The sequence below is a fragment of the Carettochelys insculpta genome, chromosome 1 (assembly GCF_033958435.1).
Source record: "Carettochelys insculpta isolate YL-2023 chromosome 1, ASM3395843v1, whole genome shotgun sequence".
In the NCBI taxonomy this organism is placed as follows: Eukaryota; Metazoa; Chordata; order Testudines; family Carettochelyidae; genus Carettochelys; species Carettochelys insculpta.
Window position 1 is genome coordinate 52,688,770 of NC_134137.1, and position 24,311 is coordinate 52,713,080.

General features: G+C 45.5%; 1 protein-coding gene across 8 annotated transcripts in view; it reads left to right on the forward strand.

Moving 5' to 3' along the window:
• The first annotated feature begins 301 nt into the window (after positions 1-301).
• The window catches only part of FRY (FRY microtubule binding protein), a 308,821-nt gene continuing 284,811 nt past the window's right edge, over positions 302-24,311 (forward strand). For 2 of the 8 annotated variants that reach the window (XM_074986272.1, XM_074986262.1), the window contains exon 1: positions 307-1,076. In XM_074986272.1, the coding sequence (XP_074842373.1) occupies positions 1,007-1,076 (70 nt within the window). In that variant the 5' untranslated portion in view covers positions 307-1,006. Of the gene's footprint in view, positions 1,077-24,311 lie in introns of all 8 variants that reach the window. The other 6 variants (XM_074986277.1, XM_074986254.1, XM_074986203.1 and 3 more) reach the window with 6 other exon arrangements.

Consider the following 24,311-nt stretch of genomic DNA (forward strand, 5'->3'; position numbering starts at 1 on the left):
AGAAATAGGAAAATTGTAGCTAGTAATCAAATTTAGTGTAGAAAATATAGAGGGTGAAATAACTGACTAACCAATGCCCATTTTATTTTTCAATAAGAATTCAGCCTGCCGTCTCATCTTATAAATATCTAATTCAAACTCAAGGCTAAAATGACATAAAACTGAGATTCTTCTTTAGCGTGAAAGAAGAGAACAAACATCCATGTAAATGTCTGGGTTGTTGATGCTCTGCAAGTGCTTCCCTTCTGCAAGTGGGCTGACTGATAGCTTTTTCAAAACGTCACTGCAATCAGACATATGGGTGCAGCTTTGCTTTACTGCAGCATGATGCAGTTGTGTCTAATACAGTGTGTTGTTCTTGGAAACAGTCCGAAGGGAAGCAGCTGACCAGAACACATATATGATACTCATTAAAGGTTTTTCTAAAAAGAAAATAACAGAACCAGTGGAATTACTTCAGCTGAAGAAGAGGCATTCTCAAAAGGGTTTCAAGTTGATACTCTGCTTGCTTGCAGGAGGAGGTGCATACGTTCAGTCTATCAGTCTCTAATGGAAAAAGGCTTCAGACAGGCAGATTGCATGCTATTAGAAGGCCAGATCAAACACCCTGCAAGGAGACATTCTAACTGTTTATACAACTGCTGCACTGGTACAGTACATGCATTAAACGGAGGCTATGGAAAAGCTGCAGAAATCTGGTTCATTGTGGAATTGAGTAAATGAAAGCTCCCACTGAATGTTTGCTGGGTGAAAAAAAATACAGCACATAAAGCTAAGGACCAGCCCTGAAGGAGGAGCAGAGGACAAGCATCTCATGGTGTGGTGATGTTGTTATTGTTATATTAAATGAGGGCATACCTACCACGGAAGAAGTTGATCTGCAGAGACTTCATTTCCTCTTCTGACCTCTGTTTACATCACTAACTGGTGACAGTTATATCTACATATATAGTACCTGCCACTTCAGCTGCTCAGAATTATAGAAGCCTCTTTGTATGCAGCAGACATGGCTAGCCAGCAGGATTCAGGCTTCTTTGAAATCAGTATCAAATATTTATTGAAATCCTGGAGCAATAGTGAGTAGCAGAAAAGTAATTTTTAATATTGTACTTTGATTGGTAGATAGCAAGGATAACCTAAATAAAAATGTAGTTTATGTTTGTGTTATTAGTGAGACAAGTAATTTTTGCCTCCATCTTCTATAAACATCAGAATATGAGAGATTTAATTATTTTTCATTAACTGTAATTCTGGAAATAAAATTATACTAGATTTTGCTTGCTTGATTTCTGAAGTTAGGCTGCTTTCGGTATCTCTAGAAGGGCCCAGTGGTAGTTTATTAAAGCAGAATTTCCGGCGTAGATGTTTGTTTGATTTGTTCAGGCTTTGTCTAAATATTTTAAATGCTATTTCACGAGAGAGATGTCATTGTTCTGAAATATTTTGTATTTGTTTTATTCTTGTATCATGTGAAGAAAACTTTATTGTTTATGGTCCAGATCTGCAAGTCATCACTGTAATATTGTAAAAGCCAAAAACATATGAATTAGGTACTTACAGCTTTGTTTTCCTCCTTTTCTTTCTGCTTTATAGTCACTCTTTTGAAACATTAATATCAAAATGGAATCTGGATGTACATCTAAGCCAAACTGAAGCTTTATAAAATATAAACAAATAAGATTGTAGTCTTCCTTAATTATTTCTCTCTTCATAATGCTAATGCCTTATCACTATTCATATCAATCAATCTTATTTTTAAGAATGCATTATAATATAATATATTATGAAGTATAAAATCTAAAAGTAGAGGCAATGGTTGTAAATATAGTCACATTAGAGTTAGGTCTGTAGATACTTATTTCTGACACAGATTTAATTTTTATTTAAATATATGTATGTTATATTCTCTTTTCACATTAGCACCTGTTAATAGCAGCAGACACAATACATTAACAGTTTTAAAAATATAGAACAGAATCTCTGGAAAAATCCAGTTTGGATCCATTACTACATATGTACACCATCATCCCAATATCTACACATAAACAGCTCCAGGATAAACTGGTTTGTCACATATTACAGTATATAAAATTATACCTTTGCAGATGTTGTTAATGCCTAACATACATCTTATAACCTATGAAGAAGTGTTTAAAAATACCAAATATGTGTTGAACTAAGATATCCATCTGTAAATGATCTCCACAGAAGCCATGTTTATTTCCAGGTCAGTTTCAACCATAGTATATAATAGGGCTTGTCTGAATCACTAAGGAATAATACTGATTTCTAGACAGCATTCTTGATTTACTGTAATTCTAAATAATTTTTCATACTTTCATTAAACTTAGAAACAATGACATAATAAGAATTAGGCTGTGAATTGGTTATTATTTTGTATTTGAACTATTAATTGACTAAAGGAAACATAAGCATGTGTTTTTACAATGGGTATCATAAATACAGTCAGCGTTCATGTAAGTAACGTAAATCATTTTGAGAGTTGGGAAATTATCATAAATGGATCCTGTTCCTTTTTAGTATATTAATAAAAAGGGGAGATGGTATTAGCTCTTCCATTTTTAATCAAAAGAGGTAAGAAGATAACACTTTTAGTCTGTGTCTACACTACAAAAATAGCTTTGAAGTTGAGCATCTACACGCACCCTATTTCAAAGTTAAACTTCAAAGTAGGGCACTACTCCATTCCTGGGAATGGAGTAAGGACTTCAAAGTTGGGCTCCCTACTCTGAAGTTAACTTCAAAGTAAGGGGAAATGTTTGTAGACTCTCCTCTGGCTACTTTGAAGTAATTCCTAACTTTGAAGTGAACTTTGAAGTTAGTTCCTAGGGTAGGCGCACCCTTACAGTATTATGAAGATGGATATAACTTTTTTATTTCTAAATTGCTGATGTCACAGATTTTTTTTCTGGGATCATATTTAAGAATAACTAATGGATTCCCAAACTAAAGTTAGAAGTCCTTAAAATAAATAAAAAATGAAACTGACATATAAAGTATCACTCTTTCTGCCATTCCTTCACAGATAAATAAATTATTCTTTATTTTACTTGGATTAAACATTCAAAGGAAATCCAGTCAGTTAATCCAGTTTTATTTAAAGTTGCCACCACACTTGCAGTTTGAAAGACTCTTTTTGATATTGTACATATTTTCTGTGGTTGAACCAATCAGAAAATGCTGGGGAGCTCAAAAGACTTGGGGCTCCATTAAACTCTATTTCAAACCCTTGCTTTAAAAGCTGCTGCTCAGGTTCCACATTCATGCACAGGAACGTGTTTTTCAGAATAAGAGGTGATGTGTGTCTGCATGCATGAGCGTAGAATCAAGTTGTGTCTTAGGCTGGCATGTTTGCTTAAAAGGAATACTTCTGAAAATCATATTTTAAAAGAAAGAGAAACATAAAGGCTCTGGTATGTAATTTACCAAGATGGTAGTTGTGGTAAAAGGTCCTATTAATAAAAAGTTTCCATAAATTTATATCAGAGAGATAGCCATGTTAGTCTGTATCTTCAAGAACAACAAGAAGTCCTGTGGCACCTTATAGACTAACAGATATTTTGGAGCATAAGTTTTCATGGGCAAAGACCTGCTTCATCAGATGCATGAGTGCGGGGAGTTTCAGAGGAAGATTTAAAGAGGGAGTGTCAGTAAAGAGGAGGGTCAGAGCTGACAAGGTCTAGTCAGTCAGGGTGGATGTGGCCCATTATCGGCAGTTATATATTTTATTGAAACAGCAACCGTCGATATTGGTTGTCTTTCTTGAGGTTTCTCAATCGAATGAATTCAGTCTTTCCTGCTGAAATGTATTAAGATTTCTACAGAACATGAACTTTTTCTTAATGGGCTGTTTAGTGCACAGTTATCAATTCTGTTGCATGGTGTGGGATAAATGTCCAACTTTGCACTGTTTTACACATTCATGAAGCAGCGAGATAGAATTTCTGTCTGGCATTCCAGAGCTCTTGCTGAGGGGGCCTATCTATGTGTCATGCTCACTGGCTCACCATGGTCAGGTCCCAGCTAGAGAACTAGCTCATATTTATTTTAGGTCTTCTTGTGCACTCGTAATATTTAGCCTCAACTTAGCAATATCATGTTGTAGATGGGCACGTATGGTTGCTTTTTGGAGTAGCAAAATGATGCATTCAGTAGCCTGGCTTGAATCAGCTACATTGACTCCTTTGCATTCCCCCACATGTGACTCTAATGATTAAAGGTAATTTTGTCCTAAATATGTTCATGAAAAACTGCATTGCTATCGGAGCTGGTAAATATTGCTATAACTTGCCAGATATATGGCCTGACATTGCTTCCATTTGCCCTTTGTCACTTATCAGAACATCAGTAGACCATGAAAGCCATGCATATTATTATTTTAGAAAATTATATTAATAAAAATGCCAAGGGCCAGATACTGATACCCTTACTCATCATGTTGAATAGCACCTTGCTCCAAGAGCAGTTCCAATGAAATAAATAAATAAATTTATCAGGATATCATTTCTAGATTTATTTCATGGTTCTTCCCTAACCCTATATTTTTTAAGAAATAATTTAAATTACTTCAAAAATATATTGTACTAGAAGGTTCAGTATTTTAGACTGTTCTATCAATAGACTATTTGTTTCTTGAGGGGTTGTTAGATCTTGGATATATTCTTCACTTTTTATCTTTTCAAAATAAAAAAAAATTCTGTAGGTAAGGGATATTTTTATTGTCGAGGGAAATGTACAATGTTAACTATCAAAACCCAAAATAGTGCCTTTTTACCTTCTATGTTAGTCTAGCGAGTCTGTGTTTTCTTCCTTTTCTCCTTTGTAAGAGATTCAAAATAGTAAAAGTAGATGACTTCCTTCCTCTCTGTATACTTCAAATATTATGTGAGCTGGTACAGATTGTTTTGCAATGATTTCCAGTCCTTAAATATAGATTTTAAGATGGCTTTTATGGACTATAAAATGATAGATGGGAATTGTTTTTCATAGGAAATGTTTTGATTCTTTCTGCTTTTCATAGACTTGATTGAGCAACTACAGTAGTTTCATCACATCTTTGGAAACGAAGGCATTTGCTTTCAGTGTAGTCAGGCTACAGTTACGCTACAGTGAACTGTCAACAGAAGTCACTGTGTCGGAAGAGATTTCCTGACAAAACTTCTGTCGACAGAGTGTGGCCACACAAAAAAGCCAATCAGAAGAGCTCTCCGCTCTGTCAACAGAGCTGCCAGACTAACTGGCCATGCTCTCACAAAACAGGAACCCGGAAACACAGCAGACAGCACTGCCCATTGTCCTGGATGCCTAGTTTTTCAAGAGAATGCCCACCCCAGAGTGTCCACACAGCATTTTTCTTGGCAGAAACTGTTGACAAAAGGCACTCTTCCTCATCTGGAAAAGGCAGAAGGTTGTCGGTGGAAGTGCCGACTTCTGTTGCAATATTGTTGACAAAACATATTTTGTGTGTGGACATTCCACCCCTTTTGTAAATAAAACCAGTGGTTTGTCAGCAAAACTCACTAGTGTAACCGTATCCTTAAACTTTGGAATTGTGTGCCTTAGAATTTGAGAACCGTATCTCTATACATGTCTTTAATTTAAATTTACACTGAGAGCTTACTTGTCCGAAGCTGAATGTATTTATTTTTGATGCTATGTTTTGTGATGCGTAGGAAGTGAAAGGGCTGTGTGTGTGAGAGAGAGAGGTGAAGTGGGAATGTTATTAATGTTTTCTCTGAATACTGTGTGTATGCCTCCATTTCCCTGTGTGTTACTTAGATATCAAGGTGGTGGGTCAAGTGCATTGCAGAAACCCCAAGAGGGCAGAGGTGTCTGATTTCTGGCTATCTAGGCACAGACAATGGCTGACGCTATATATCCTGGCAATTGATCTCTAGGCACTTCTTTGTAAGAATTAGCTGGAGGTGTTAGAAAACAAGAGGTGTAGGTTGGGTGACATGTTTCCCCTAGAAAGAGACAAAGGAAGGAGGTGGGGCAACAGATTGTGACCAAGTCTGGGCAGCTGGGAGCTCGTTCATCTCCTTGTTAAGGACTTAGTGACAGACCTCTGGGCTCTAGAGTCCCCCTCCCGTAACCTGCCTCTTATGCCAGATGGACTTTGTTGAGTGTTTCTAAATTCTGTGCCAACAGGATCTGTTCTCCCCTGTGGACCCAACAACTAATAGTTTTTCTTGTTGAGAGTCACTGCTGCCTGCGGAGGTGGGGTGCAGGGCCCCTTTGGGTGTAAGGCTTCCCCTGATGTTCCATCCCCAGGTAGACTGATTGTGGAGAGCTTCGTGGTGTGAACAGGAGTGCTGAATGATGCGAAGTCAGACTCAGGAAGTGCTGGAGCCAAGGAGGTTTGTCCTGGTTAGAGTGTGTTCTGAGGGAAATCACATGGCACTAGAGTCCTGTTTAGTTTCATTTACAGAGGATCCTGAGCCCCAGGCCTGTGACTCTACAACACTATATAACAATGCAGATCTTTTTTATCAAAGTGTTTCTTGTTTGCCACGTTTGGCCTGAGTGATAAGACAAATATTTGAGCCTTGCAGGGTTATTCCCGTTAAGAGGCAAAATGGAAGATATGAGTCAAGTATATATTTTGGTGCAATTATATTTAGTTACAAAGAATGTTCGCAAAGTCCTCCTTCCCTGAACACAGCAGAAACACACAGCAGGCAGTTTTCTTGCTTGCTTGCGATTACCAACTCTGAGCTCCCAGTCAGTTCTGTGCACCAAGAAGCTTGTCTCTTTTCTCCTCACAGGCCTGCTCACAACAACCCCTCTTGCTTCCCACTCATTGGATATTCCCATAGCCCCTGCATTAGCAGTTGGGGAACACTTCAAGCATATCCTGTTTAGCTTTTGATCAGACCTGGCCATGTGGCCCATACTCATTGCACCAAGGGATTTAATTGCTTCTTGTCCTAGGGTTCCTATATGTCCAGGTTTTCCCAGACATTGCATCTTTTTTGAGGCTCTGTTCTCCATCTGAGGGGATTTTTTTAATAGCAGGAAATGTCTGGGATTTTTGCTGAGCAGACATGGCAGGTCGTAAAGAGCCCTGACTGGTCTGCTTCCCAATAGATCTCTCCCCTGCATCTGCAGCTGATTGGTCCATTCTTCTTCAGCCACATCTGCCAGATCCCACTTATCTATAACATCCTGGCTCTCAGCTCTAGGAAGGGGTTGCCGGAGGGAGATGCTGACTGACAGCTGATGCTGCATCCTGGGCTTACCACAGCCTCCAATGCCACTATGATAGTGAGTGACACTTCCCTCCACCTCCAGTAACTACCCCCACCCCATGTACTCATGTCAGCACCCACAGCTGTACCATCCCTTCAACTCACCCGCTTCTCCCCAGCCATGTCCTCTTTTTGGGAACCTGACATATGTTAAATCTAATTAACACATCCATCGGTGGAGTCCTGCACAGGTACAAATTTTTACCTGCAAAAGTGGATGCTCCTGGATAGAAATTGGTGTCAGCTGATCCACAGAGCAATCTATTCCCCAGAGACGCTGCAGCCAAAGGAGAGGAAAGTAGTGGTGCTGCTCTCAGGAATCAGAGCTCCACGTTGGTACCTCTTCCTGGCCGTGTAGCTGTATGCTGCCCTCTGCCCCGTTCCCCAGCCTCACCCCCAGCCAGGCCTCCTGTCTGGGGCCATACAGAACTTTCATTTTTTGTTTAGCTGACTTTAGAGGGTAATGAGGGAAATGCAATTTTGTTTTGTTTGTTTGTTTTGTGAACAAAGAATTCCTTGAAAGTGGTTTGTTAAAGAAGTGGTAGGAGTTATTGTCAGCTATCTACAGCTTCAGTGAAATCATGGGCCCACTGAAGTAACAGAAAATTTCCTTTCTCTTCAGCTTAGTCGGTGTGCTCTTGAAGTAACTGAATCCACAAGTGTCCCAGAATGTTCTACCATGCTTTAGTGTAATAAGGAAAAAGGTGTATCTGGACTATCAATATTTCTGATTTTTTGAAGAAATAAACCTGAATGTGTTGAGCATGAACCAGGCATTACAGATGAACCACTCAAAACAGAATACCAGCAGTGGAAGAATAAAGAACTCTACCTTTCATCAGAACAATTGAAAGCATATTTATGAATATAAACCGATGACTGTAAATATTCTTCAGCTATTTCTAGTCTGTTTTGAAAATGAGGTATGAAATCCCAGGCCATGGATGAGATAATATGCAAATCAGATTAAATATTTCAAAAATATCCCATGTCTAATAGGTGAAGTATGCTTTTCAGTAGATATATCTGACTTTTTGATTAATTGAAGTATTATCTAATGTAATATAATCTTTCTATTTTTAATGCACTTATCACTATATTTTAAACTCCTGCTGTGCTTTTATGTATTTGCTTTGTGGACAGTAAAAATAAATTCATGTGTCACTCTGATTGCACTTGTTGGCCAGTTTTGTTTTGTTTATTCTTTGTCTTAGTGAACTTGGTTTGCTAAAAGGTATTAAACTGGTGACCTTAGAAACTGAATCCGTACATTTAACCACAGAAAGAATAGGGTGAATATCCTCATGTTGCCTGGGAATACCCACTTCCAAAAGGACCACTTCAAGATAAGACAGAAAAGTTTAGTCTCTGGGCCAATTTCGTCATTCTCTTCTGTTCCAAGTGCCATTATCAGGTATTTTTTGTCTCATGGATGTGTGTATAAACTGAGAATGAAGTGTCACTTCATGTAGGAAATTAAACAGCTGTAAGTTGATAAGATGTTTTGGTCACACTTGACCTGAGCTAGATTTAAGTTAAGAGCCTATAATGTGAAAGCCCATATGTTTATTCTCCTGAGTTTTTCAGTCCTCTGCTTATATTTTTCATCCAGAGAAATACTTAATAGAATACTTAAAACTCAAAGCAACTCTTTCATCTAAGTATTATAAGTTTTCATACTATTCTATTGTTTTAAAATTTTAAAGGATATTAATATAAATACATGGTACTGAAGAAGTCTGTCTACCTCTTTTCATCTTGGAAAGTCACTGATCTCCAACAGTATCAGTTATATAAAGACTCCTGCTCTTTGGAACTTATATATCTTAAGCTGTGTCTAGACTAGCCCTGAACTTCGAAGGGGGCATGGTAATTAGGGTGTTGGGAGTTAACTAATGAAGTGCTGTGGTGCATATTCAGCACTTCATTAGTCAAAATCTCCCCCGTGGCAACTTCGAAGTGCTGGCTTGTGTGTAGCCACGGGTTAGCCGTGGGTACTTTGAAATGCCCACGCTACATCGAAGTCCTTTTACTCCTCAAAAAACCCACGGCTACGCGCAAGTTGGCACTTCAAAGTTGCCGGGGGAAATATTGACTAATGAAGTGCTGCATATGCACCGCAGCACTTCATTAGTAAACTCCCAACACCCTAATTACCGTGCCCACTTCGAAGTTTGGGGCTAGTATAGACACAGCCTTAGAGTTCTATATAGGGAACTCCTACTAGAAAGCATGTGCTTCACTGCTGGAGCATTACAATGTCAACAGCTTTTATTGCTCATTCCTTTCCTCTGCACAGAAAAAAATGATGCTTCCTTCTGCTTTCACTGCTGTTGTGGGATGACTTTGAAAAGGTTCAGAAAAGGGCAACAAAAATGATTAGGGGTACGGAATGGCTGCCATTTGAGAAGAGATTAATAAGACTGGAAGTTTTCAGCTTGGAAAAGAAAGGACTAAAGAGGGATAAAATTGAGGTTGAGTAAGTTATGAATGGTGTGGAAAAAGTGAATAAAGAAGAGTTATTTACTTCCTTTTCATAACGCAGGAAATACAGATTACCAAATGAAATTAATAGGCAGTAGCTTTAAAACAAACAAAAGGAAGTACTTTTTCACACAATGCACACTCAACCTATGAAACTCCTTAGAAGAGGATGTTGGGAAGGCCAGCTAGATAAATTCATGGAGAATGGGCTCATCAATGGATATTAGCCAGGATGAGCAGGGATGGTGTCCCTCACCTCTCTTTCTCAGAAGCTGGAAATGATGTGACAGAGAGGGATCACTTGATGATTACCTGTTATGTTCACTCCCTTGGAGCATCTGACATTGGCCACTGTCAGAAGACAGAATACTGGGCTATGTAGACCTTTGGTCTGATGTAGTATGGCCGTTCTTGTCTCCTTCACCTACTGATATTTTCTGAATACACAACCCCACAATTCCTAGCTGACTAATTGCTAACTTGTTCTTGTCATGTATTTTTAAGAAGAAAGGAAAAAACATATAGGCTACGTCTACACTAGCACACTACATCGAAGTAGCCTATTTCGACGTAAGAATATCGAAATAGGCTACTTCGACGCGTATTGTATACATGTACTCCAGGCCTGGTGCTGTCGATGTTCAACGTCAAAGTAGCGATGGAGAACGTCGAAAGGAGCTGCCCTGGAAAGAAATGCAGAGCGTCCACACGCACAAGTGCTTCTCGTTGAAATACAGGGCGAGCAAAGCCCCAAGCCGCTCCCTTAAAGGGCCCTTCCCAGACACACTCGGCCTGCACAGCACGAGATCCACAGAGCCGACAACCGGTTGCAGACCCTGTGAATGCAGCATGGACCCCCAGCATCAGCAGCAGCAGCAGCCAGAAGTCCTGGGCTAAGGGCTGCTGCGCGCGGTGACCATAGAGCCCCACAGGGGCTGGACAGAGCGTCTCTCAACCCCTCAGCTGATGGCCGCCATGGAGGACCCTGCTATTTCGAAGTAGCAGGACATGGATCATCTACACATGCCCTACTTCGACGTTAAATGTCGAAGTAGGGCACTATTCCCATCTTCGGATGGGAATAGCGATTTCAATGTTGACGATGTGCCGACCTACTCCGGGTCCCGTGGGTGCACGTGGGGTTTGATACAGTGGGGGGAGTCAGGTGGCCTGGGATCAACCACCCCACCTTTATAGCGGCCTTATATAGTGTAGCAGCTATATGTGATTCAGTGTATCTACTTTAAAACCTAGGTTTCTACAGTATTATGAGTACCAGGAACAATAACACTCCGACTGTGAACGCCACAATGCCCTGTGGCTGTTCTAAGTCCCAATAATTCTCTATACGGCCCCAGCTAGTCCAGCTAGTGGTATTTACTGATAGTGATTGATTCATTTATTCGTAACTACAATTACTTAACACTTGTTTTATATATATATATATATATATATATATATATATATATATGTGTGTGTGTGTACATATATATAGTTATTTATTTGGCATAGGCTAAACACTAGGTTACATATAGCTGCATATGATTACATGTGACTTACCAATAACGTCCAGTGCTCCCACATCTCACCAACAACTACGTTACAGCGGCCCTTCAAGTCAGAGATACGACTTGGTTGGGACCTTTCGTGGTGGTGACGTCCGGGTGATCAGGCCGGGGTCTGCTGTCTGGACTGGAAGTTGCTAGCTTCTGCCTCGTGTCCAGGAGCCCACCCCCTTATTCCTGCTAAATCACCTTTTATACTGTTTCTTACCTGGGGGTTCGATACCTGGCCAATTAAAGCGTTTGTTACCTAATTTGGGCTTTCTATCCTCCCGGCCTGTCAGAACATGTTACAAGATTTCCTCTGTCCTTGGTCTTGGTCTTGGTCTTGGAATTGGTCTTGGTCTGAACCTCCCCCCGAGACCCTCTGATATTGCACAACCAAGATGTTATCTTTGGGGGGCTTCCAGCTACTAGCCCCATCTGTTCTCTTTGGGGGCTTACTATCTGCTTGTCAGGATGTTCTCTTTGGGGACTCTCCAACTACTTGTCAACTTTCTGATTTCTTTCTCCTGGCCTGACTTCTGACCTTCCCGCCGTTATATGATAGCGTTCCAAGATGGAGTGTATGGTCATTCTGGCTTGCAAGTGAGGCCTGGCCACCAGGTGCTCGTGCTCCCACAGATGTCTAGCCGCCTAACGTCGATTTCAACGTCAAAATAGCCCACAGCGCATGTAGACGCAGAGCATGCTATTTCGACATTGTGCCGTCTACTTCGAAGTAGCCAGCTAGTGTAGATGCACCCATAATGTTAAAGTTGTTTTGAAGACCAGCATTGACTAGAAAGGGTTTCATGTACTAAGCAGCAGTGATACATTGTGTTCTGTTTATTTTTAAAATAACTTTCACTACTGGTTAGGGGATTCTTATTTTGCTTTCTTTGTTGGGGAGGATAGGTGAAAGGTTGAGTTTTTCGTCCCAACTGGATTATTTTGTAAGTGCATATATGGAGAAACAGCACAACGATGTTCAGTGCGGAAATAGGTATTACTTATACTGCCTTGAGGAGGATCACAGCATGGTATGAGATGTGCTCTAGCCTCAAGGTGTAAAAGCCCTGGCTGGGTTTCTTATGTCATTACTCAACTTCCCTGTGTTTCCAGGTGCAAGTCCAGCAATAACAGAAGTAGCCCTCAAAATGAACTGAGTATAGGGTCGGTAGTTCCTGTGGAGCACTGAATAATTGTGGATCAGTGTAGGGCTTTCTTAAGAGGTCCAAAAATGATAAAATCACATCCAGGGCACCATCCCCATTGTTCCAAGATCAGGAGACATACTGATACATTCAAAGTCATGATGCAGTATTCTCATGGTACATCACTTAAGATTTAATGCACTGGAGCCTTCCTCACATCTTATGTTGAGGCACACACAGTGTTGCTGGTTTATCTTTATTTTCCTTCGATGCTGTAACTGTATATATGCATTATGCTCCAGAACTACTCATGCTTCTGTTCACACCAGACCCTTTAGTTCACTTAAAGCTAAAGCTGGTGATTTATGACAGTGTAGTTGGACGAATATTGGCTACGCTACTGCCCTCACCTATTTACCAATGATTATATATGTCCTGGCTGGAATAAATGCACTACTGATACTTGTGCCCAGAGGTCAGTGATGTTAATGCATTTGGTGTTAGCGGAACTGCTCAGAGGTTCACTGTCATCTGCTCCAGGTCTTTTGACATATTCTAGGGAAATGCTGGCACTGTTTTAGCCAATAATGTCATCTCTCTGTGTTCCTAGGAGACAAATTTTGACTAGATTGCAGAAGGCTAAGTGGAAAACCTTCCTCAGAGCCATTATGTAGATTTTGCAGGTACATCACAGGGACTAGATGATTCATTAGAGATTCCATTGATCTCTGTGGACACAGAGAAGTAGCCTATCCAAAAAGACGTTTGATCCCTACTCTAGAGCTGTGTCTACACTACAAGGTTTTGTTTAGAGAAGAGGCCTTCTGTTGACAAAACTAGGGAGCATCCACCCTACAAATGTGTTCTGTCTGGAATCTGTTGACAGAACACAACCTTTTTCCCAGCAGAGTTATGTCTTGAAAGTTGGAGGCATAGTGTCTCTGTAGACAGAAAAATAGTGTAGATGCTCCGGGGGGAGGAGGGTGTATTCCTCTGTCGACAGAAAGGGCTCCCAGTTCACCAGCCGCCCTCTTTGCAGAGCTTCCAGTGGACTGTTCTGTCAACAGAGGGCTGAGCAGTCTGGCTGCTCTCTGTAGACACAGAGCATTGACAGGGGCAGCCCCTATTAGGTGTGGACATGTTCTGTTGGCTAAACTCTGTCGACAGTGACTTTTTGTAGACAGAACTTTATAGAGTAGACTCATCTTAGGAGGCTCATCTTAAGATAAGTATTCTGGATACATTTTAGGCTTTCTGCAGCTAATTTTCTCAAATAGCAGCATTGATTTATACAACTATTTGGACTATCCTGACTTACAGCAGCTAGGGGCAAGATTCTGCTTTCTGTACGGGGATTTGAGTTGTGACTTTAGACATAATTGCACAAAACAGTCCTTCTCTCCACTTCCTTGCCAAGAAAGGAGAATAAGATACTGATTGATTATAATGGGAGATTGTGGAATTGCTGATGGCTTTACTTATAATTTGAATATTATTATGAAAAATAGCTAAAACTGCCTTATAGTGGGACTAGATGCTTTGTTGGATTATGGTGCATTCAGAGATAAGTACATACAGGGAACCTGACATGTCATAGATTTGTTCCAAAAATACTGTATTGTGAGAGTTTCACTACAAATTAAGTCATCACTCTACTAATATTTTTGTCATTATCTTAACCATCCAGACACAGTGCTTTTCTGTGAATTTGATGTAAGAAAGAGCCTCATATCTTATGTAGAGCAAATTAAGCCAGTAAGAATATCTATGCAGATTTTTGCTTCTTTTGAAATGAATTCCCTTGGTTGAATAGAATCATGTTTAAGAAGCTTGCAAGGCAGACATCTAGGGTTCTCTGCATATATTCAGAATCAAAACATGGATCCAGGTTTGTTCTATCTGTTCTGCAGATTTTTTTTTCTGGGTTAAAGGTAGCTCATTTTCTCTTTTCTAAGTTCTATTTTTTCAGGATCCCCACTAATATGTTTCATTGTATCTTCTGAAATTGCATCAGCCCTTTATATTTAAAATGGTGCTGTGTTCTTGTTATGGTTCACTGATAGCCAGAAAAATAATTCTTCAAAAGTGCTTTCTGTTTTACTGTTTTACACACAGTCCTGAGCTGTGAGGAGCAAGGGAAGGCAGGGGGCCTACCTTAGCCCTAGGCCCCTGCTGAACTGCCAACCAGACATTTAATGATCTGGTCAGTGGTACTAACTGGAGCCACAAGGGTTCCTTTTCAATCAGGCATTGTGATTGAAAACTGGGTACCTGGCCACCTTAAAGAAAATTCTGTGAGGGAAGATTTCAGCTGCATTTCAGAAGAAGTTTCTTGACATGGAGATCTATTAGAGTGTGAAATCGTCTCCCAAGGGCGGTGATTGAAGCTCTGGATTTTGGCCAGTGCTTTTTTTGTAAAGAAAGAGGTGACGGTACTCAGTGTTAAGATGTCACATAAGATGTCAATACATTGCTCTTGGAATGTAAAAGCTAACATAAGTGAAATGCAAACACCAAGTTTAATATCTTTATGTCCAGCTCACCAAGAGATCTATAATTAGAAAATTGCATATGTTACTTTCTTGTTACAAAAAAGGGTCTCATCCTACGAGATCATGAGCATCTGGAACTCATTTATTGATTTAAATAAAATATTTTGTGGATTGTGCCCAAAGAGGGGAGTGTTTGAGTTTTCATTCTTATGTAATATTGGTTGCACAAATTCGTTCATTTGCTATGGACTTCTTAGACCTTGCTATGTAGCTAATTCATGTGTGGAACTTTCCTTTTACGTTATTTGTAAATGTCTCAAAGCCTGTCAGACTTACAAATCATACATTTGAAAGTCTGACTGCGCAATATGACAAGGCCCTTAGGTCAAGAATTGTAGTTATGAATGTTACATTTTTTGCTATGTATGGCTGCGTCTACACGTGCACGCTACTTCGAAGTAGCGGCAGTAACTTCGAAATAGCGCCCGTCACGTCTACACGCGTCGGGCGCTATTTCGAAGTTGAAATCGACGTTAGGCGGCGAGACGTCGAAGTCGCTAACCCCATGAGCGGATGGGAATAGCGCCCTACTTCGACGTTCAACGTCGAAGTAGGGACAGTGTAGACGATCCGCGTCCCGCAACGTCGAAATTGACGGGTCCTCCATGGCGCCCATCAGCTGGGGGGTTGAGAGACGCTCTCTCCAGCCCCGCAGCTCACTGGTGGCCGCGTGGAGCGGCCCCTTAAAGGGCCCCTCCCCCGCCCTGACTGCAGGAGGCTGAGGGAACGTGCAGGCTCCTGTCTGCACACGCGGTGCAGAGCCTGCCCAGCCCTCAGCCCCTGCAGCAGCCATGGCTGCCCAGCAGCCCCCCCAGCGCCCCCAGGGGACCCCCCCCAAGGGCAGCCAGGGCAGCCAGCAGAGCCAGAGGACCAAGCAGTCTGGGAAGCGGCAGCGGGGCCCCTCCTGGACGGAGGCCGAGCTGCAGGACCTGCTGGGGCTCTGGAGCGAGGAGGAGGTGCTCCAGGTAGTGGGGAGCAAGAGACGGAACGCGGATGCGTTCGCTCGGCTGGCCGAGGGCCTGGCCACCCGGGGTCACCCTGCCCGCACTCCTGACCATGTCCGCAGCAAGGTGAAGGAGCTGCGGCAGGGTTACTCCCGGGCCCGGGATGCGGCCAGCCGATCTGGGGCCGCCCCAGTCACTTGCCCCTTTTACAGGGAGCTCAGGGACATCCTGGGCCCCCGGCACACCTCCTCCCCTCCGGCCACCCTTGACACTTCGGCTGACGAGCCCCAGCAGGCCCTGCAGCCGGGCTCCAGCCCGGAGGTAAGCCCCGCACCCCGGGGGTCCCCCCCGGAGGCCATCCCCGGGACATCACGGCAGGGGGAGGAGGAGGAGGAGGAGGGGGGCTCCTCCTCCACTGATTCCAGCCTGCAGATCCTCCTCCTGCCATCCCGGAGCAGCAGCAGGGCCTCCGACCCCCGGGGATCTCCGGACCATGGGAGCGGACCCACAGGTAGGTACCCCTCTCTGGTGGATACCCCGGGGCTGGAGGGGCGGGGGGAACAGAGATGTGTCCAGGGCCCCCCACACGCTCACATGGCCATGGCCCCAAGGACACCAGGGACAGGGCCCTCACAGCACTGCAGCCAGCAGCCCCTGCCCCCCGCCACCCTGCATGACAGTGCCTTGCCCCATCCCCAGGCCAGGGGGGAGCGGAACCTCGAGGGGCCCCCGGGCGGAGGGGGTGGGACACCCCGCAGCACCAGCAGGCGATGGAGTGGGGGGAGTGCCAAAGGGAGACCCAGGCTACAGATGAGCCACCCGAGCCGAGGAGCTCCCAGGGCCAAAGGAGGATCCTGGCGCTACAGCTGGCAGGTGACACCTGTGCCCTGAACAAACAGGAGGGAGGAGCCGAGCTGGCTTGGAATTGGGGGGCGAGGGCGGGGGCCACAGGTAGAGGCTAGGGGAAGGGAGAGCTGGTAGGCAGCCAGCCAGAGGAGGGGGAAAGCTGCATCGCAGAGGGGCCCCCCCTTGGGGTCTTCTCCCCACGACGAGTTGGAAGGACTGTCTCTTCCGACAGCTGGTGCTGTCACTCCTGCCAGAAACTGGCCAGCTGTGGCCTAAGAAACCTCTCCTGCTCTCAGACCCTGCGGGCTGAAGTGAGAGTCGCTCCCACCAGGGGACGGGCTGCAGGGCAGGGGGACCCCTGAACCCCATCCATCACAGCAGCATCTCCTGGGGACGGGGATGGGGAACCTGCAGCACAGGGCGGGGGGGGGACAAAGGCCACGGCTCGGGGACGACACTAACGCCTGTCTCCATTCTTCTTTCCCCCCTCCTCTCCTGTGTCCTGCACCTGCACCGGCACCATCCGAAGGACCGGAAGAGAGCGCCGGCGAGGCGTCGGTCGTCCCGGAGAGTCCTCCGGGACCCTCGCTCCAGGGAAGCCCCCCGGCCGAGGAACCACCGGCCCCGCGGAGGGCAAGACGGCGGACCCCGCGCCTACTGCCGGCGGTGGCCACAGACCCCCAGCTGCTGGCCATCCATCGCCGGCAGCTGGAGGTGTCGGAGCGGCAGCTGGAGGTGTCGCAGCAGTACATCCGGCTGCAGGAGCAGGCGCTGGCCTGGCGCCGCGAGTCATGGGGGGCCCTGGTGGACACTGTCAACCGCCTGGTTGATTTCCTGGCCCCCCATGCCGCGCCAGCCGCGCCACCACCCGCCATGGCCGCTCCTGCAGCCCCACCACCAGCTGCTGCAGCCGCCGCCGGCCCGTCCGCCGTCGCCCCCCCACCTCCCCGCGAGGGCCACCGCACCGAGGGACCCCTGGAGCCACCCGAGACTCGCCGGCGCCGATATCTTCTGGTGGAGCCCGCTCCCACCCAGCCGCGGACCAGACTGCAGGCCCGCCGGAGCTCCCGGCCGGGAACGCCCACTGGGGGCCTGTAGGGGCTGAGGGGCCCGGGACGTGGCCCCCCCCCCGATGGACAGACTTTGGGGACTGGGTGGGTGGGTGCTGCCCCTGCTTGCCCCGTCCCCCCTGTAAATAGTTCTCCCCGTTCTCCTCCCTGCTTTTTGGTTTCCTTTTGTGGATGGCGCACCCTGCTTGGAGTTTATTGTTGTACATAGTTTTATTTGTGCCCATCTTGCTTTTGTTACATGTTTGTCCCTCCTTTTTGCTTTCCCTTTCACATGTGTATATTTTTCTATTTCAAAAAAAAAAAAGGTTCAGCCAAAGAAAACATTTACGTTCACCCACAAGTTCGATCTGTCGTTTCTCCTGGACAAGGGGGGGGGGCGGTGGGGTGCCCCATGGTGGTGTGGGCGTTGAGGCAGGAGTGTGGGGGAGGAAGGGGCGGGCAGTCGGGGGCCTGGGCAGAGTTCACCCCGCGGCCTGGTTGTCGAAGTGGGCCCGCAGGGCCTCCCGGACCCGGGTCCCCTCTGGGTCCACCTGCCGACTGGGGGCAGCAGGTGGCTGGAGGTGTGCCCTGCCGGCCTCGGCGGCCCAGCCCTGAAGGAAGGTCTCCCCCTTGCTCTCGACAAGGTTGTGCAGGGCGCAGCAGGCACCCACAATCTGGGGGATGTTGTTGGGGCTGGCATCCAGGCGGGTGAGGAGACATCTCCATCGTCCCTTGAGGCGGCCGAAGGAGCGCTCCACCACCTGGCGCGCACGGTTCAGGCGCGCGTTGAAGCGCTCCTGGCTGGCGGAGAGGTGGCCCGTGTAGGGGCGCATAAGCCACGGCCGGAGGGGGTAGGCCGCATCCGCAATCATGCAGAAGGGCATGGTGGTGTCCCCCAGAGGGATCTCCCGCTGGGGGATGTAGGTCCCCGCCTCCAGCCGGCGGCACAGGCCCGAGTTGCGGAAAACCCGGGCGTCGTGGGTGCTGCCAGGCCAGCCCACGTAAATGTCCTGGAACCGTCCCCGGCTGTCCACCAAGGCCTGCAGGACGACTGAATGGTAGCCCTTCCGGTTCACGTATCGGCCTCCGCTGTGGTCCGGGGCGCGGATGGGGATGTGGGTCCCATCCAGAGCCCCGAAGCAGTTGGGGAAGCCCAGGGTGGCAAAGGCGGCAATGGTGGCATCTGGGTCCCCCAGCCTCACGAGTCTGTGCAGGAGCATGGAGTTGATGGCACGCACGACCTGCAGGGAAAGCACATGGGACAGCCCCAATGAGGGGTGAGCAGGGTGTGCATGGCCCTGCCCTGGCCCCCCTGGCTCCCCTGGCCTGCCCTGCTCTGCCCTGGCCCCCCTGCTCTGCCCTGCTCTGCCCTGGCCCCCCTGGCCTGCCCTGCTCTGCCCTGCCCTGCCCTGGCCCCCCTGGCCTGCCCTGCTCTGCCCTGGCCCCCCTGCCCTGCCCTGGCCCCCCTGGCCTGCCCTGCTCTGCCCTGGCCCCCCTGCTCTGCCCTGGCCCCCCTGGCCTGCCCTGCTCTGCCCTGGCCCCCCTGCTCTGCCCTGGCCCCCCTGCTCTGCCCTGGCCCCCCTGGCCTGCCCTGGCCCCCCTGGCCTGCCCTGCTCTGCCCTGGCCCCCCTGCTCTGCCCTGCCCTGCCCTGGCCCCCCTGGCCTGCCCTGCTCTGCCCTGGCCCCCCTGCTCTGCCCTGGCCCCCCTGCTCTGCCCTGGCCCCCCTGGCCTGCCCTGCTCTGCCCTGGCCCCCCTGCTGTGCCCTGCCCTGCCCTGGCCCCCCTGGCCCCCCTGCTCTGCCCTGGCCCCCCTGGCCTGCCCTGCTCTGCCCTGGCCCCCCTGCTCTGCCCTGGCCTCCCCCTGTGGGTTCTCTTACCTCCATGAAGACGGCCCCGACAGTGGCCTTTCCGACGCCAAACTGCTGCCCCACGGATCGGTAGCTGTCCGGAGTGGCCAGCTTCCAGACAGCGATGCCGACCCGTTTCTCCACGCTGAGGGCACGCCGCATGGTGGTGTCCCGGTGCCGGAGTGCGGGGCTGAGCCACTGGCACAGCTCCAGGAATGTCTGTCGGGTCATCCTGAAGTTGCGGACCCAGTGCTCGTCGTCCCACTCCCCAAGCACCAGGCGCTCCCACCAGTCGGTGCTGGTGGGGTGGCTCCACAGCCGCCGGCGTGTGAGGCGGGGGGTGGGGCGGGGTGCTGCAGGGGTAGGGGCTAAGCCCTGCTGCCCCGGGGGCATCTCCTCCCCTGGGGCAGGAAGGTGCTCAGCTGCCCCCAACATGACAAGAGCCAGGGCAAGCCCTGCTCCTGCCAGGAGGGCTGGCTGGACCTCTAGCTGCTGCTGCTGCGGCTGCTGCTGCTGCTGCTGCTGCTGGGGGTCCATAACTGCGGCGCTCGGGGTCTGTGTGCCTATCTGGCTCGTCAGACCGCGTGCTGTGCAGGCTGAGTGTATGTGGGAGGGGCCCTTTAAGGGAGCGGCTAGCTGTTGCCCCGGAAGCGCTAGTCCGCCCTGTGACCCTGTATGCAGCTGTGCCTGGCATCCCTATTTCGATGTGTGGTACTTTGACGTGTAGACGTTCCCTCGCTGCGCCTATTTCGATGTCGGGCTGCGCAACGTCGAAGTTGAACATCGACGTTGCCGGCCCTGGAGGACGTGTAGACGTTATTCGTCGAAATAGCCTATTTCGATGTCGCAACATCGAAATAAGCTATTTCGAAGTAGCGTGCACGTGTAGACGTAGCCTATGAGTCAATTATGTCATTTTACGTTGATGTATTTTATGTTAAATGTGGTTTTCTGCATTGCTTTATAGAAGCAGTGTTTAACATATTTTTCTTGAAGGCGTGAAACTGTGTGTTAAGATGATTATATGCTTTAATTAAATGCCAAAAACTCTTTCAATTGTCACTAAGATTGACCTAAATCAACAAAAACATGGGAAATTAAACTAAGTTTTTAGATACAGTATCTAAGTTATGCTGTTGAGAAATTGCATGAGATTTAATTTAATATGCACAGTGGATTCAAATTATCTCTATAATTTTCCAGCAAATGTTCACAATTTCCTGTCATTCTCATGAAGTTTAAATGAGTAATACAACCCTAATATGTAATGGTTGGATTTTCAGAAGCACCCAGCACTGTTCTAAATCTGCCTCCATTGTGGTCAATGGGAGATTAACTGTTGACTTCAATGGAAGCAGAGGTAAGCTGACGTTGAATGCTTTTTAAAATCGCACTGTGTGTAACCAAACTACAGATATTATTTCACAGTATTTCTGGGAAAATACATTTTGTTATTTTTCTAAAATAATGGGTAAAATATTTAACTTACCATCTTATTTGTGGTATGAACCAAGCAAAACTTTGCAGTGTTTATAATCACAGTTTCATGAAGGATTAGTTGCTGATTTCTTTCTATGTGCGCTCCTTTCATGTTAAGGTGCATTAGGCCATTATTTCAACTTCTAGTTACAGCTCTCTGTGGGAGAGCATAATACTTTTTTCCTCACCTTTTACCTTATTCTCCCCACCGGATGAAAACTCAATATAGTGGGGACCACTTAGTGCAAAATTACTAAGAAGCTTCATTATCTTTGTTGTTGCCCTGTAAATACACTTATTTACAAATACCTTCAATTTTAAAAACTTAAATTAGAATGTTAGTAATGTGCAGTTAACTTTATAGTGTGTGAGTCCAAACCAATCTTGGAATCATAAGCAATTATCAAGAATGCATAGATGTTAGGTGAAGTCCCAGAGATCTGGGAAGGGCAAATGTAGCATCTGTCTTTAAAAAGAGTACCAAACACTTTATAGAAATGTCAGCCTGGCTTCGACATCTGGAAAAATACTGGGGCACATTATGAAAAATCTGTTTGGATTGTAGGATGACGAGCAGTTGCTGTTGTGGATTTTGAAGAACAAACCATGTGAAAGCACACTAATTTCCTCTTTCAACAGGTTGTTGAAGGGTGAATTGATTTAAATCAAAGCAGTTCAACTCACCAATTGTAATCACAATTTTAATTAGCAAACAAGAGGTCCTGATTTAAAAACGAATTTCATCTTATTTTGCATTTGTACCTCTTATTTATATTCCTAAAAAAATATTGTTTCTGATTGGTTGGTATAAAAAGCATGTTGATTTTCAAGTAAATATAGTTTCACACAAAATTAGAGCATCTTTTTTGCTAGGCAGGAAGATACACTGTACTGATACCCCACATTTATTCAATTTATTAATTTTTAGAATTATTATTATATTATAAAATCATTTTTATTTACTATATGATTAATTTTTACATGTGATTCATGTCAAGTTGTATTTGGATATACATTGAAATTTACAAAAGTAGGACTTTAATTTTTTGTTAATTAAGGAAAACTGCTGGATGCATTTAAAAAGTTTATCAAATACATTAAAAGTTTTTAATTCAATTGTGAGACAAAAAAAATCTTTAAATGAGTGAATTGAACTGACTGTTGCTGGTCGCTATGCCCTTCAAGGTTTTAGAACTATCGCTCTTATCATCTCACACGTTGTTTTTTTTAGAGATGTGGAGAGAAAAATAAACTTCTCTGTTTTGTTCAATCCCAGTTGGTTTCTCAACTGTGAGTTAGCTAGTCATTGGGCAGAAGTGGCTGAATAAGCTGAAGTAAAGAATATATTTGCTGCATACCTGCAGAAGAGGCTATTGCTGTCAGAAAGCTGGTTTAGCACTTCAACAAATCCTGGTTCCAGGTGCTTGTCCTATGATTTCTGTCATTTCAGTGGTTTACCTGTCTTTAAGCCTTCTCTGCAAACATGTTGAATATTTTAAAAATTAATTTTAAATCATTATGTTATAGTTGAAGTCTTAATATAGGTTGTAATTTCAATTGTATTTATAAATAGGTTTCTTTTATAAAAATAAACCAGTATTTAAGTTTTAAAAAGATCTAATTTTTTTAAAAATTTGTAGCCGTGCTGGTCCCTGGCCTAAGGAATAGTGGTGAAACAGTTGGTGTGATTTATCTTGATTTTAGTGAGGCTTCTGACACAGTCCCACATGGCATTCTCATGAGCAAACTGTGAAATGTGGCCTAAATTAAATTGTTGCAAGGTTGGTGCACAACTCGTTAAAAAAAACATACTAAAGGGTACTCAATGTCCCTCAGGTTCAATACTATATCCTATCCAGTACTATTCACCATTTTCTTTGATGAGTTGGATAATGGGAGTGAAAAGTATGTTCCTAAAATTTTGGAAGACACCAAACTTCGGGGGGTGGTATGCAGAGGATTGGGTTTGCAAGCATTTTGGAGGACAAAATTAGAATTCAAAAGATCCTCGATAAGATGGAGAGTTGTTCTGGAATCAACAAGGTGAATTTCAGTAAAGTGAAAAATACTACATTTAGTACAGGAAAATCAAATGCATAGCCACAAAATGGGGAATAACTATCTAGATAGATGTACTACAGAAAAGGATGTGGGGTTATGGTGGATCCCAAATTAAGTATGAGTCAAATACGTGTTGTAATTGGGGGAAAAGGTTCATATCATTCTGAGGGTATTAAGGTGTCTGTCATACGTAAAACATTGGCAGTAATAGTCCCACTCTATTCAGCAGTTGTGAGTCTTCCATTGGAGTATGTGTCCTGTTGGGTACATGATACTTTTGGAAAAATATGGACAAGCTGAAGGACTGGAGGAAAACCACACAAATGGTAAAAGATATAGAAAACCAGACCTAGGAGGAAAGGTTAAAAAAAAATGGGCATGTTTAGTTTTGAGAAAAGAAGGCCAGGGAGGTAGCAGAAGACAAGCTTGATAACAATCTCCCAGTATGTTAAGGGCAATTATAGAGAGAATTGTGATTTTCCGTGTCTTCTGATTCTGCATTAAGGGAGATTCAGATATTATAAAAAGCTTACTTTGGATGACTGTGGAATCTTCATTATTGGAGGTTTTTAAGAATATGTTAGACCATGAGAGACTCGACAAAGTCCCGGCCTGGATGATTTTGGTCCAACTTTGGGCTGGGGGCTGAGGTCTCTTCCAGCTCGAGGATTCTCTGATTTCTATGGCCATCACTTCTCAGGACAGGAATGAGGAACCTACAGCCCAGTGGTTTACTTCACAGGCCCAATCACGACAAGCTGTGGGCTGGATCTAGCCTGCAGGCTCTGTCCACAAGAGGAGGGAAGCAGCTCTGCAGGCACCCCCTGCAGGCACTGCCTGCCATTGCTCTCATTGGCCAGGAACCATGGCCAATGGGAGCAGCAGGAGAGGAAGGGTGCCTGCAGGGAGTGCTTCCCTGTGTCATGCAGACATCTGTATCCCTGCTGGAGCTGTGCCAGGTAGGCGCTCCAATCCCCTATCCCCTCCTGCAACCCACTCCCATCCAGACCGCAGCCCTTTCCTGCACCCACCTTCTGCCCATACCCTGCAGCCCCATCCTGCTTCTGGACTCCCACTCCT